This window comes from Ruditapes philippinarum, unplaced genomic scaffold (genome assembly GCF_026571515.1).
Source record: "Ruditapes philippinarum isolate M1 unplaced genomic scaffold, ASM2657151v2 ctg199_1_1_1_1, whole genome shotgun sequence".
NCBI classification, from domain to species: Eukaryota; Metazoa; Mollusca; class Bivalvia; order Venerida; family Veneridae; genus Ruditapes; species Ruditapes philippinarum.
In genome coordinates, this window is record NW_026859993.1 from 107,987 (window position 1) to 124,312 (window position 16,326).

Below are 16,326 nucleotides of genomic sequence, written 5' to 3' on the forward strand. Positions count from 1 at the left end.
AAACTGAAAAGATTATATTAGATCTAGCATTAGTTAAATGGCTAACGGTCGTTTATCTCTGCTATGGTATTGTTTAGAGTTCATTCATCGTTTAATTCTTTGCGTGATTTAAAAACGCAATTACTTGTTTCATTTTACTTGGTTAAGGTTCAAACAAGGCTTAAATAATATTTTTGATTTAAATCAAAAGATTTTACTGATCTTTAGCCGCTTAAAATGTTTAGAAGATTACAAAAGCAGTTGCAAAATCATAATAAAGGAATAAAATATTTCTGATAAGCAATGAAAATATGAGTATATCACAGATTAATTGAAAGCATTATAACAAATTATTATGCTAGGCATTTTAGCCAAAAGTTAGACCTATCCAAAACAAATACCTCCAGAAAAGATATTTGCATATTTGCTATCTACTACATATATGTTGCTACCGAACAAAAGTCCTAAAACAATCGAAGAATAAAGTGTTAAAATGCCATGCACCGATTTCATATGATTTTTTATTTAGGAAAATTATATGAAAATAAAAACAAGTAATATTTATTTATTATTTAGATATAATTCTGCTCTATATAATCGATAAATGTTTGTCAACGTGTGGTCTTTATTTTAAGGTGAAGCTTGATGACATAAATGAATATCAATATTTGTCTACACAATATCTTCTTCTCAGCCTTTTCCGTCAAACTTTGGATGATGAATTATAGTTGATGTGTACGGATTGTTTTGTTTTGTTGTTGTTTTTTTAATTTTCAGCAACATAGGTTGCCCATTTATTTCCCCCGTAATTGGTGCAGTGGGGTCGGAGAGCCATCCCCTACTGTACCTTACATTAATATTTCATAGGCTTAGAAATATATTTTCATATTTCAACCTTTTTATATATACACGTATATTTTTACATATAAACTGAGGGAAATACTGTTTAGTTTTGTAATAAATAAAACTTGAAACTTCATTAGTGTTCAACAGTTGATTTTTTCATATATGCTTATGTATTTTCATTTTTAAGGCACACACTTCATCATAAAGTAGATTTCTAAATCTTTGGATTAGAAAGGGAGCACACCTTCTTGTCAATCACTGTCGTCCATTATACAATTAGATTTTAAATGTCTGTACAATTTTTTCCCTTGGCGTCTTTTACTGTAATGAATGAGGTATAAAAATAATAAGCATATCCAAAAATGGAAAAAAGGTCAAAACAAACAAAAGCTTGTCCATTTTGCATAAAATAATCATAATTGCATTAATACAATTTTTTCTGCCCGACTTTAGAAAGTCGTTAGTTAATTACCATTGAAGCTCCAGTCCCTTTAATGACACCTTTGCTATTAACTTGAAAAAAATGACTGGGCTAAATCATGATTTTAAAACAATAACACTATAATCTCTGCATGCTATTAAGGAGAAAACATCAGCTCCTCTCATAGAACATGAATACACCTAGGCAATACACCTACGTTATAAGGCAATGTTCGTTCGCAAGAAATAACAAACTTTGTCTATTTGGATGATTTAGAAAGGAAATCGACTGTTATCAACTTCAAAATATCACTGTTATTCTTTCTTCCTCTGTATAAAAGAAACATATATCTGTGTCACTTCTGCCGTAAATGTAGCACATTGTACTATGTCAGTAAAAGAAGTTGAAATATATCGCCTTATTACGATAGAGGTCTATTGCGAAGCATAATAGTTTGAGACATCAATGATAATTGTTATGTTAAAACTTAAAAGTAAAAAATAATTAATGGGTTTTAATACATAAATAATGAAAACGAATTGTACTAAAACTGTCCATACTGAAGTGCAGTACCATTTATGTAAGGTATAATATAATTACATGTATGCTATAAAAGTTAAACAGAACTTTCCTTAGATTAGTTCTAAAAATACAAGCACAGTCACTAAAAAGATTAACGCGGGTTAACATAACTGCGAGTTATTAACTAAATTCTGACGATTAAACTTAATACACATTATATTTTAAGAAGTCCCAAACACCACCTTAATTCAAAACCATTACAAACAGTTTTGCGTTGACGAGGCGCATTTATTTGGTTGATGGGAACAGTGTATGCAATAATACAATAGCTTTTACTTTTGTTTACCAAAATGCATTGATAGTGTAATAAAATAATACTGAATTCATTCATAATGATTATAAATTATGTTTTCCGCTACTTATAATCTGGGACAAGCCAATCTTACAGTATTGTGGTGCCCAGACCACTGCTTTATGTTTCCAGGACAGTCTGCAGCCCCACATAAAACTCAGGGTTCGTTTTACACGGCCCAAGTACAAATTATAAAGATGACACAAAAGACATTTTGTAACTTAAAACTCTTTTAATTAAAATATAATAAAGATCTATTTATTTAAATATACATTAAGTCATGGATGCCTAAATCTATAATTATTATAAATAAAGCTGACCAGATTCAGTAAACAAGTACCAAGTTTGGTACGACATAATCGATGAGATACCAGATCTGATAGTAACCAGATTGGGTACTATACCAGATTGGGTATTATACCAGATTTGGTATGAATAATGAACAAAATATGGAACAACAGTTCTCTACACTGGCAATGTAAATTATAACTGTTTAACAATAACAACAATTGAAATTCACCTGTATCATATCCGTTTCTGGTCACATACTCGTCTACAATTGTCAACTCAAACGAAGAGTAGGCCTACTTATCTGCTAATATTTTTTGATGCGTTTATTTAAGGTCGCCGCCGGAAAGCCCATATGGGCGACCGTACACTCAAGTCGGGTCATCCTAGAGCGACCCGCCGAGATTTTTCGTCGATTTTTACCAGCTTTATTGGTGGAGGAAGACACCAGGTGCCCCTCCGTCATTATTTCAGGCACGAGCGGGCACCTGGGTAGAACCACCGACCTTCCGTAAGCCAGCTGGATGGCTTCCTCACATGAAAGATTTCGACCCGAGTGAGGATCGAACCTACAGTGGTGAGGGACCTGTGATCTCAAGTCAACGACTTTAACCACTCGGCCACGGAGGCCCCAAACTCTGCTTATATGAGATGACAGCGCAGTATTTATAGTACCCTGTGACGTCATCACATTAATATTCAAAATGGCCGACCAGTGGCAAATTCAGAAATGTGACCAAATATTAAGCAAGATTACATGAAAAAAAATGTATGTCAGCATTTATGAATGGATAATAAACATTTATATATACAAATGGCATCTGAAAATCATAATAATATAAGATAAAAGCAGTTACATAGATAGAAATCATCAAAACAATGCGATGGTTCGTACTCAGAAATATTCGTACCCAAAGTCGGAAAATGAATAAATGTTAAAGAACATTGATCATATAGCCTGAGCATCACAGTATAACCAATCTGGAAGTGAAACATTTCATTTACTTTTATAACTGTAAAACGGACTCTCCCATACTATTATTAGAAACTTCTGTTTATCAAAACATAATGCATGTATCCCTGACATTTCTTATTATTCCATCTAGTCAAAATCAAATTTATAAAAGTTCAGTAACGCTATCTATTGTTTTGGTTGGCTTTTGAATAGCATCAGTAATATAGTGTATTAATTTATCAGATTAGTGGAAACAATAAGAATCTCATCACAACATATTTGTTTACAAAAGAGCATATGTCCATGTTTGTGGTTAAATATATTGATAGTCAAATAAAAGGTTAGAGTAGGTATGTATCAATTATGATCGTTTATTGACATTACGACACGCATCACATGATGAGATTAAATACGTGCGTAATCTTTTTCACAAATCCTTTTTAAGAAATTATAGTTATAAAATGATACCTACGTCAGACATTAATCCGTTAGAAAAACTTGCTAATCCACACTGAAAATAAAAAATCTTATTACAATGTAAGTCAATAGTGGAATGAACAGATTTTTAATGTGACAAAGTAGGGCGAATGAAATAAATTGAATGAATAAGTAAACACATTAAGACAACCAAATAACAACTTACAGGAGGTTCTCACGATTCCTTTTCATTTCCCACTTTATATGATTTATAACCATTCAGACTTGTGTCCATTATTTAACATGTCATTGTATAGGAAAAGAAGAAAAAAAAACAACGTATTGTAAAAGATTGATGAATGTGTATGTAAAAGAGCATGTAGAATGATAGTTCTTTAAAATTCTTGTTATAAAACAGTACTAATCGTTTCGGTGTTCCGAATGAATGTAAGCGTATATAGGAAGCTTCATACTTTTCCTCTATTCTTGGGGAAAATATTATTTTTTGTCCCAGCTCTTTTAAGAAATATTCAATGAAATTGGCAACCTAACGTTCAAAATTGTGCTATCTTTTCTACAGTCATACTACTCTGGCATGTACAGACGTATACAAGTGCAGGAAATTAGTACTACTTGACAGCCTGTTCAGAAACGATGCGATGGTTGAATTGCGCTCAGGTGAATTCAAATTCAAAGAGTCTTACTACCGTGATGGTAAACTGCCAACACCACCAATTACAACGCATTCCCATGCTTACAAAACAGCACATAATTTTAACACTTCCATCTATAATAACACATTTACATGCTTACAAATTGAAACACTTCTAGTTAGATTATGAATATGTCAAAATTATCCGCTTGAGGAAGGATAAAAAAAATATTGTTGAGATACAAATAAAATTCCTTTCTCGTTTAGCAAACATGCTTGAGAACTGCAATTTACAGTTAGTTATATACACATGCCTTTGCAAAGATGTTTGTTTTTTGTCTTTTTTATTTTTCTTTAATTATGATTTTGCAAGACCCACAAATATGATTACATTCAAAAGTGACATAAATATACTCGTAAATAGGACAATCCAGTCAACCATATAGCTTATTTTCTTCCAAGTAATTAGATTGCCTTCGCCTTCTGACTTTTCCAGCTCGTGAATCTTTTCCTTTTCACTGTATCCAGATTTACTGTCCGGTATAATTTGTTTACTGTTCTTTGAACTGATCACAATTACAGGCTCCACCTCACCATTTCCAATTCGGCTAATTTTGCTTCGGGTACAGGTTAAAAATCTGTACACAGACTTGAGCCACGCAGGTACAATATAGCTGTCGTCCCTACTATACAGACGCATGTTAAGGATGGTGACACATACTATAAGTGCGCTTATAAACAAGTCTATAAATAACTTGTAAGTTATAAGCGGTACTGGCTTCGAAGTTTGGGGCAACAAGTCATTGACAATGGTCATGTATACAGCAATAGCGAGCAGTGTTGTGATACAGTATCCAATGCGTTCCCCCGATTCTGGCACCAAGAGAAACACAAGAACATTTAACATGCTTAGAATTGATATTGGCATTATAATGTTTATCACAGCAAAAGTTGAGTCCCTTTTCAACTTTATAGTGAACGTTATTTCAGACTCATTTCCAGTCGCTACCGTAATAACGTTAACTTTTGATCCAGTAACATCCCATAAAGTGTGAGGAGCATATGCATCAAAAGAGATGTCGGGCATTCCAGCTAGAAGATTCACTTCATGGCTTTTGTAACCAAGGGAAGTAAAACTCGTGTCGCAACTCTGAGTGTCAAACGGAAATTTCTTAGCGTTAACACTACACGTGCTTTCAATGAGACCCGCTGGTATCCATTCCATTTGACCAAATTGGTCAACACGTATTCTGTCAGTTGATTTCCCTATAGTTGACCCTTTTGAAGAAGGACTGGATAACGTCATTTCCGGAACCCATACATCGCCGAACGAAACTGTAAGCTGTTCGATGCCACCATTAACACTTGGGTCCCATTGTAACTTTTCGTCTGTCCATACTAGTAACAACGCTGCGACAAAAGAAAACCTTTCATCAACTTCATCAAATTCTCTAATTGACTTAATTGTCATATATATATTAACGTTTATTGCTGAGTTTTGGTTCGTTATTGGACGCACATTTTTGTTATAACCAGTAAATAATGACGTATGCAGAGTCTCCATTTCCGTTATTGTAGCAGCGTTGATTAGTGCTATTACAAAATGTAATATTATCAAGAAACATAGTGTCCGGAACACAACAGTGTTTCCTTTGACCGCCATTTTTGTATCTTTATAATTCAATAACTAATTTTAAGTTTTAGTTTTATCAAGAAACTTGTGTCCGAAACACAATATATTTCCCTTTGACCGTCTTTTTGTATCTTTTTAATTTAATTTAATAACTAATTTCAAGTTTTAATTTTATCAAGAAATTTTGTGTCCGAAACACAATAATTTCCCTTTGGCCGTCTTTTTGTATCTTTTAAATTCATTAAATTAAAACTAATTTTTAGTTTTAATTTCCACCGCCTTTTCATTAAAGAGCTTCGCCTAAACTGAAAAGATTATATTAGATCTAGCATTAGTTAAATAGCTAACGGTCGTTTATCTCTGCTATGGTATTCTTCTTCATTCATGGATTAATTCTTTGCGTGATTGAAAGAACACAATTACTTGTTTTATTTTACATGGTTCAGGTTCAAACAAGACTTTAATAATATTTTTGATTTAAATCGAAATATTTTACTGATCTTTAGCCGTTTAAAATGTTTAGAAGATTACAAAAGCAGTTGCATAATCATAATTAAGGAATCAAAAATATTTCTGATAAGCAATGGAAATATGAATATATCACATATTAATTGAAAGTATTATAACATATTATTTTGCTAGGCATTTTAGCCAAAAGTTAGACCTTAACAAAACAAATACCTTTAGAATAGATATTTGCACATTTGCTATAGATCTACTGTTCATATGTGTTGCTACAGAACAAAAGTCATAAAAACAATCGAAGAATAAAGTGCTTAAATGCCATGCACCGATTTAATATGATTTTTCATTTAGAAAAATTCTATAAAAAATAAAAACAAGTAATATTTATTTATTATTTAGATATAATTCTGCTCTATTTAACCGATAAATGTTTGTCAACGTGTGGTCTTTATTTCCAGCCTAATCTTTAATGTGACGCTTGATGACATAAATGAATATCGATATTTCTCTACAGTGTAAAATGTACACAATCTCTTCTTCTCGGCCTTTTCCGTCAAACTTTTGATGATGAATTATAGTTGTTGTGTACGGATTGTTTGTTTTTTTGTTATTGTTGTTTTTAATTTTCAGCAATATAGGTTGCCCATTTATTTCCCCCGTTATTGGTTCTTTATTCATGAAAGCCAAACTTGAAGGAATGTGGATATTGAATGATTTCTTAGGCACGTGTAAAATTCACCTTCTTTATTGATAAGGTCCCCAAAAATATTACTCCCCTAGATACCCATCTGTAGAAACAAACACTAGATCCCGCTACTTTAATGCCGGTGTTGTACGTGCCATAATTGACAAGAATTAACTTCTACATTTGAAGAAATTAAATAAAAACTGTAAAGCACATATTTCCAAAAAGGATTAAAATCTTGATGTAATTGTATTCTTGTATAATCTGTACCATACTTATATATATTATTTAAAACAGGGCATGAACTTTTAACACAATGTAAAAAAATACAATTAAATGTCAACAATCTTCTTAGCTATGTTGCTTTTCAACTACATGTATACATAAAACACTTTAGGTTAAGCATCTTAAGCCCTCCAAACTTGTTTTCTTGAGATATAATATTTCTTTTTACCTTATCTCTTGAATCACTCCATAGAAAATTGAAAAAACATTTGCTGGATAATATTTATTTTTGCTAGTGCTGGATTAGGAATACTCAAATTTAAATGATTTTATTTTGAAAAAGCAAGGGTTTTCATAACCACCAATTTGCCAAGTGGCGTTAATACTCTTTTTGACCAGCAATCAATCAACAAATCAGCAAACAAATGTTTACATAAAATTTTAAAGTTTACATTGTGTTTTAATGATTCTGAAGTGCCATTTAGGAATAAACTAGTATTATAGGCATATTATGAGAGTTGATACCCTAAGCTATTAACACTAATTCCTTTTATATTATGATTACCTATTAACAATATTGAAAGGATTTCTGCGCAAAGAATGATGAAAAGGTAGGTAGACAGAGCATCACCTTGACGGCAGCCTCTTTATCGCAAGAAACAGTATGACATGGTACCATTAACAATAAAACCATTCTCCTTCTTGTATCCATTTAGCTCTTGATCTGATAAATACACCATACATTTTCTTCTTCCGTAAGTCTAAAATTTCCTCTCTTTTTTTGTTTTCTAAAAGTTCATAATTAGTGTTCGGCTGGGATTCAATACCCTTTATTTCTTTTAAAAGTTTATCTTCATTATTGATTTTGTGTACGGATTGTTGTCGTATGTAATGCAACATAAATTGTAATTGTGCAATGTGCGTAAAAGCTGAGGCAAACAACCAAATGATTTTTATTTATTTAGCCAAATACCATTTAAAATCATTTTGACTTGCTGTATAATTTACATAAAAAAACTGAATTTAAGATCAATTTTCATTGGTCATTTAAAAAAACAAACTGAAATATGGGAATCTTATTGGACAATCTGTAGTTCTAAAATAATATGTACAGGATAGATTTATTTTAACTTTCAACTTTTTTACAGTGTTGGTGCAACGCTGTACCCACGGATTAACTGGGAAAAAGCACCAAAATATTCACAATTCCGGAGTAAGACTATTGTACTCAGCTTGACACACTGCGAGTTTGCAGTTACATCGAGGTCCTAAGCAAAAAAAAGTAACACATCAATGTAAGGTATAATTTGTTATTTATTCCTATCATAAAGCCTTTTTTGACATGATGATCGCAATTGATTGAGACACATCACATGATTAAGGTATGACCATCCTAATGTTCATTACATGTATAAGAACTGAAAAAGCTTAAAGGACACCTACATGCAAAATTTAACAAACTTTGTCTTGCGGTTATGGCCATTTTCTGATCTTAAGCTTAGATGTTCGAAGGGCCCTTTTTTCAAAAATATCAATATCATCCTTATGGAAAAAAATCCCAATAAGTATTCTTAAGAATTAACAACAACAACAAAATGATAACAATCAGCATCCACAAACGCATAATTATTGTTTCTTCTCAACATCTATGAAATATGTATAAAATATTTCCTACCACACCCATTTTTAACACGTTTTTGACAATTTTCCTACTTAGCCTAATTAAGAAAGTCCCTAAATACCAACATGAGGGTTTGTTTACAAAGTTTCCTTACTTTTCTCAAATTTGTATTGCTAATATTAAATACTTTTACCGTGTAGTTCTTATATCATACATGTACTTTGAAAATATCAGATTAATTTGTTATCATATTTAGCATTATTTAGCCTAAATTTATTATGAAATTAAAATTGAACAATTGTTTCTTTCCAAAAGGGCTATGTTAGATAGATAAATAATGTTAAAGGGAAAAAAGAAAGAAGAAAAAGTTCACTCTTCTTGGTTTTGTCCCACGGCCCCAAGTTTCAATGCAGCTAAAGTAGTTTCGCCTATTTAAATGGGTAATGCATAAAGATGGTCATTTTCACTAATCCTTCTTTAGAAATGATAATTATAAAATGATACCTACGTCAAACATTAATCCGTTAGAAAAACTTATCAACGCTCTAAAAGTAAAAATCAAATACAATCATTGTGAAAAGGTAGAGGGAATGAAATTATTTGAATAAATAATTTAAAAACATTTAGAGATTTAGATACAATTGCAACTTACAGGGGGTTCTTTCACTTTCTTTTCCTTTCACAATTTCAATAACGCTTTTTACTAGTGTCAATTGTTATACATGTCATAGAATAGGAAAAGAAAAAAAATGCTTTGCTGAAGAAATAAAGTAATGATCTGAACACGATTTTTAAAATCACAGACCTGACATATTTCACAATTACGCACTGTCACTGCCATGCACTTACCAGTGGTAAGGAAACAAACAACTGTGTGGAAAGTATTTTTACTCGCCTTGTATTAATATATTTAAAAGCAAGCTAACGTTTGTATCAACAGATTTTTGATCCATGCTTACTAGATAGCACATCATTTAATCACTGACAGAATATCCGTTTAAGGAAGAATTAAGGAAAACGAAATTCATATCTCTTTTATCTAACATGCTAAAATTACTTTTACAGCTAAATAACACAGGCCCTTGCAGATATGCTAATGCATTGTTTTCTTTGCTTTAAAGATCCTGTAAACACATTTATTTATGGTTTTATATAAAATATGATGCTCAAATTAAGATTTATCAATATTGTAAGTTAAAAAAACAACATTATTTATAAAACTATTACCGAATTTACTATTTCATGTAAATAAAGGATATAGGTAATTAGAAATTTGTTTTCTATAAATTCGAAGTCTAATTTTCCAATAGCAAATGAATGCATATAATTTTTAATTGATTCAAAATATGTGAAAATATTTGCTGTACAAATTTAAAAAATTTAAAAAAACCCCCTTTTTTTAATTATCTTTCGATTGGCTTAAACCTTTGTATTAGCATGATTAATTATACATATATAAAATTTCACACAAGTGTGGGATACCAACAACAATCTTTCAAAAACATACAGGATTTTTAATTACGACGTTGCCATTCCCAAACAATTGATCACACTCAAGAAAGTGACATAAATATACTTGTGCAAAGGCAAATCCAGTTCAACCATATTAGGCTTTAATTTTTTTTTTTCTTCCCCAAGTAAATTTTAGATTGCCCTTCATCCTCTGACTTTTCCGGACTCCGTGCATATTTTCCTTTTTCAGGTGTATCCCAGATTCATTTTTTCCAGTTATTTCCTTACTTTTTTTGTTTGAATTGGGTCTGAATTACTGGCTCAATTTCACCGTTTTCGACTCGTTGATTTTTTGCGGCAGATACAGGTTAAAACTCGATACACAGCCTTGAGCCACGCAGGGACAAGATAACTGTTGTCCCTGCTATACAAACGCATGTTAAGGATGGTGACAAAATACTATCAGTGCGCTTATAAACAAGTCTATCATTAACTTGTAAGATATAAGCGGTACTGGCTTCGAAGTTTGGGGCAACAAGTCATTGACAATGGTCATGTACACAGCAATAGCGAGAAGTGTTGTGATACAGTATCCAATGCGTTCTCCCGATTCTGGCACGAGAAGAAACACGAGAACATTTAACATGCTCAGAATTAATATTGGCATTATAATGTTTATCACAGCAAAGGTTGCATCTCTTTTCAAATTTATAGTGAACGTTATTTCAGATTCATTACCAGATGGTAATAGCATCGCGTTAACTTTTGATCCGGTGACAGCCCATAAGGTGTGAGGAGTATAAACATCAAAAAAGACGTACGGCGATTCAGATTGAAAGATTCACTTCATGGCTCTTGTAACCTAAGGAAGTAAAACTGGTTTCGCAACTCTGAGTGTCGAACGGAAAGTTTTTAGCGTTAACACTACACGTGCTTTCAATGAGACCCCCAGGCATCCATTCCATTTGACCAAATTGATCACCGCGAATTATGTCAGATGATTTTCCTAATGTTGATCCTTTTGAAGAAGGACTCGACAATGTCAGTTCAGGAACCCATACATCATTGAACGACACTGTAATCTGTTCGATGCCACCATTGACACTTGGGTCCCATTGTAACTTTTCATCTGTCCATGAAAGTACCATCGCTGCGACAAAGGAAAACTTTTCATTCACTTCATCAAAATCCCTAATTGACTTAACTGACATGTCAATTTTAACTTCAATTGCCGTGTTTTGGTTCGTTATTGGTCGCACATTTTTGTTATAACCAGTGAATAATGACGTATGTAGAGTTTCCATTTCCGTAATTGTTGCAGCGTTGATTAGTACTATTACAAAATGTAATATTATCAAAAAATTTAGTGTCCGGAACATAATAGTGTTTCCTTTGACCGCAATTTTTTATTAAACTTTTTTATTATTATTCAAGAACTTAAAAAAAATATAATCTAATTTCAACTTTTAATTTGTGCTGATTTTCATCTAAGAGCTCCGCCGTGACAGAAATGATTGACGTAGTATAATTTTCATGGCTAATGGTCATTTATTTGAATAACGGTATAGTTGAGAGTTCAAATAGGTTTAATTAAAGAGACGCAATTACCCGTTTATTTTAATAGATTCCCCGGGTTTTAAAAAGATCAGGGTTTAAATAAAGGGTTTTAAAAAAAAAATTTTTGATTTTAATCGAAAAATTTTATTTATTTTAGCAGCTTTTTTAAAAATGAGTCCATTTTTCATAAAAGGGAAACAATTTTTTTTATAGGCCAAAAAAAAAATTTATTAATCAAACGGGTAAGAATTTTAAAAAACCAGGGGATTTTTTCTGAATTTAAACCTTTTATAGTCAAACATCAATAAAGTTTCCAAAAAAGGGAAAACAAAAAATTCTTACTTTTAAAAGATGAATTTTTGTCAAAGGGATCTTATTTTCAGTTTTATTCGGGAAATCTTTTAATTTTTTCCCTTTCAAAAAAACATTTTGGCCCAAATACGATTGTATCGTAGAAAAGGGGAAACAATTTGCAAAAGAATTTTCATTTTTTGTTTTATTTATAAAATATACAATTTGCATTTTTTTCCCCCCTTTCCTTTGAATATCGGATAATGACCTCGGACACCAATCTTTCCGGCAAACTTCGCATTATGAAGGATTGTCGATGTGAAAAAAACTAACATGATTTGTTTTTGTGTTATTTGCGGATAAAATGTAGAAAATAACCAGATGTGTTTTTATTTAGTTTTCTTACAATGATATGGAATATAAAATCAGGGGTATTTATATCTGCAATAAAATGCATAGCTGTCATGGCTCGTTGGCGCGGTTTGGAACTGTTATTTTAAAGTGTAAAAAATATATAAATACTATCAGTGCTCTTATAAACAAAAAACTGGAAACAACGTGATCCCTCGGAAGCATTAGTCAAAACAAAAATTACATGGAAAATGCAGACTCGGTTTGATTGAGTCTTTACTTGGGGATAATGAATAGGTGCAACAATGAATAAGTGAATAAGTTTATCATTAACTTGTAAGACATAAGCGGTACTGGGCAACAATTCATTGACAATAGTTATGTACAAGGCAATGGCAAGAAGCGTTATGATCCAAAACCCAATACGTTCTCCAAATTCTAGTACCAGAAGGGACACATGAACATTTCACATAATGACATTACAATATCACATCACAAATTGCATGCCTTTTCAACTTTATTGTGAACGTTATGTTACAGGAACTTAAATCGCTATAGATCAGATAAATAAAATCCTGAAACAGTATGTTGACTTGTATTTAATTATTTTTCCCTTAAATATTCTACCACTTGCCCCTCACCGCTGTAGGCTCGAATCCCGATGCAAGTTTGTCGGTAATTTTAGTTAATCGTTTATTAAATATATGTGGTCAGGAACGAGAAAAATATCACATGAAAAAATAAAACTTGAGGAAACAAGTTTGCTTCTTTGAAAAGAATAATGCGAGAGGTCTTTTTTGCTGCCGTAGCAGATTTGTTTAATTTGAAAATATTTGGGGATGAATGGTTATAAATTACAATTATTTAGCAAAATAGAATTTATTATATATATTTATTATAGTATCATACTAAAAGTTTGTTTTACACTTCATTTTTTTAAAAATGTTTTGAATGATTATATGCGGAAGAAATGCGGAATAAACAGTATATAAAGCTGCATGCCTCCAACCACATTATTTGAGCAAAATCTTGAGTAAATTTTGTGCCAATTGCGCCAAAAAATTTCCGTTGCGTTATTTAGTAATACCGATTCAAAGGAGCATCACTATTTTGGTTCACGGTTCACTCGGTCATATAATAGTGCATGGTGATATTGTACCTGTAATGTTCACTGTTACTATTCATCGGAACATGAAATAGTAAAACGCTTTTCAGAAAACAATATGGTAATCGATTTATACAATATAAAAGATTAAAACGGAATTAAACATCCACGAAACGTAAATGATATTTTCCGATTTTTCTATGTACCGATTCGTTCATTTCGATGTTAATCTTTCGTTTAAGTTAAGTCGCAATTTGAAACGGAACATGCGCGAATCAATTTTTGTAGACTGCTCCTAATGATTTTACGCTTTAAATGAGATTCGTTCACTACAAAATACTGTGGAGAGGTCTGATGACCTCTCCAATTTTTGAATATCGATATTTGTCTATTGTAATATTATGCAACAAAGGGCAACTAAGGTTGTATTTATACAATTTGCGCTTTCTAGAAAATAACCAGATGGTTTTTTCTTTATAACGATATCGGATATAAAATGAGAGATATCTATGTCTTCGATAAAATGTGTCTTTACCATCAAAAATGGTGCTTAATGATAATAAAACAAGTGTAGAACACATTCAAATGTTTCTTTTGTTAAAAAAACATCACTGTAGATCTTGTAAGAGGACTTCTGCTAGAGTTTATACATTTGTATATGTGGTTATTCGCAATGTGGTTGACATGCTAAAGATGAAACCGTAGATAACTGCATTCTGGGTGTCACATTGTCAACTTTTGCCGTTTAATGCATTTCTTAAGGGATTCCGTTTCCTCTTTTTATAGCCAGGCTAGAACGCATAGCTGGAAGCATGAATTTGAAATAAAAAAAGACTGAATGAGCCATCAAGAATTCCACATCTAATTGATTGAAAAAAGGCATTGCTACAAAAAGAATGAACTGTACTTAACTACTTAAAAGAATATGACAACCATGAACATGTACAAATTATTATTTGCTTTACTATTCGATTTAAACGAAAAAATTGCCCGAATCTTTCTGCGATTGAAAATGTTTTCATATACATCGATACTGTTGAAATCTGTCCAATGCCCTCGGTAACCGAAGCTATTTACCTTATGTCAGAATCAGTTTGTTCCGACGATGCTGGCCGAAGGACTAGAATAAGAAAAAATCGCTTAATAATTTGATAATCACAAGCTCTCTGTAAAATATTCATCAACGTGAATTTGCTAATGTATATTTCATCACAATACCCGCTGTGCAACATAATATTAGCACGTTGCTAAGTATGCTGCGATATTTGGTAAAACTTTAAAACTTAAGGATGATCGTAAAAGATCTGTTTACATCTACGAGGTTGTCATTCCAATAAATATGATCATATTGATCACTGAGAAAAGCAAACAAGTGAAAAGAGCAATCCAGTCGATCATATAACTTATTCTTTTCCATGTTATATGACCATCTTCCTTCTCTGAATTTTCAAGGTCGTTGGAACTTTTATTTCCTTTATGTTTAGATTGATTTTCCTGCATTGCACTTCTTTCATTTAAATTGTTTTCACTTTCTGCTTTGATTCCCGCGGTGTCGTCTGGATAAATTTTTCTGCCGGTACAAAATAAAAATCTGTATACGACTTTTAGCAGTTTTGGTACACTATTGTTATCGTCTTTACTATATAGTCGCATGTTAACGATGGTAACAAAAACTATCAGCGCGCTTGTGAGCAAATCAATCATCAACTTGTAGGAAATAAGCGGTACTGGCTGTGAAGTTTGGGGCAGTGAAGTCATTGACAATGGTCATGTAGACAGCAATTGCGAGAAGTGTCGTAATGCAGTACCCTATACGTTCGCCCGATTTTGGCTTCAAAATAAATACAAGAACATTTAATTAGCTAAGTACAGATATGGGCATTAAAATGTTTATCACAGCAAAAGTTGCATCCCTTTTCAACTATATAGTGAACGTTATTTCAACCTCATGATCAGATCCTAAAAGCGTCGTTTTTACTGCTGATCCAGTGACATCCCATAATGCATGAGGAGAATATACAATGTATTGAACTCCAGCTACAAGATTCACTTCATTGCTCTTGTACCCTAGGGACATAAATTTGATATCGCAACTCTGAGTATCAAAGGGAAATTTATTAGCGTTAACGTTGCACGTGCTTTCAATGAGCCCCGCTGGCATCCACTCAGTTTCACCCCAATCATTAACACGGATTCTGTCTGAAGATTTACCTATTGTTGTTCCTTTTGAAGAAGGACTTGACAAAGTCAGTTCTGGTACCCATACGTCATCGTAAGATACTGTTATTTGCTCGATTCCACCATTTAGCTTTTTGTCCCAACGTAACTTTTCATCCATCCAGTGAAGTTGCAAGGCTGCAACAAAAGCAAATTTTTCATCCACTTCGTCGAATTCTTTTATTGACTTTATAAACATAAATACTTTTACGTCAATGGTCAAGCTTTGATCCGTTATTGGACGCACATTTTTGTTATAGCCAGTGAATAACGACATATGAAGATTCTCCAT

The 16,326-nt window shown here is 32.3% G+C and overlaps 3 protein-coding genes across 3 annotated transcripts; all 3 read right to left on the reverse strand.

Annotated features, from left to right (window-relative positions):
• Window positions 1–3,737: 3,737 nt before the first annotated feature.
• On the reverse strand, window positions 3,738–6,346 carry LOC132758551 (acetylcholine receptor subunit beta-like). Its single transcript, XM_060750228.1, has one exon. The coding sequence runs from the start codon at window positions 6,093–6,095 to the stop codon at window positions 4,791–4,793; it is 1,305 nt and encodes a 434-aa protein (XP_060606211.1). The 5' UTR covers window positions 6,096–6,346; the 3' UTR covers window positions 3,738–4,790.
• Window positions 6,347–11,340: 4,994 nt separating this feature from the next.
• LOC132758534 (acetylcholine receptor subunit beta-like) lies at window positions 11,341–11,817 on the reverse strand. Its single transcript, XM_060750207.1, has one exon. It carries the CDS (start codon window positions 11,815–11,817, stop codon window positions 11,341–11,343), a length of 477 nt encoding a protein of 158 aa, XP_060606190.1.
• A 3,921-nt stretch (window positions 11,818–15,738) lies between these two features.
• LOC132758544 (acetylcholine receptor subunit beta-like) lies at window positions 15,739–16,326 on the reverse strand. The gene has a single exon (XM_060750220.1). The coding sequence runs from the start codon at window positions 16,324–16,326 to the stop codon at window positions 15,739–15,741; it is 588 nt and encodes a 195-aa protein (XP_060606203.1).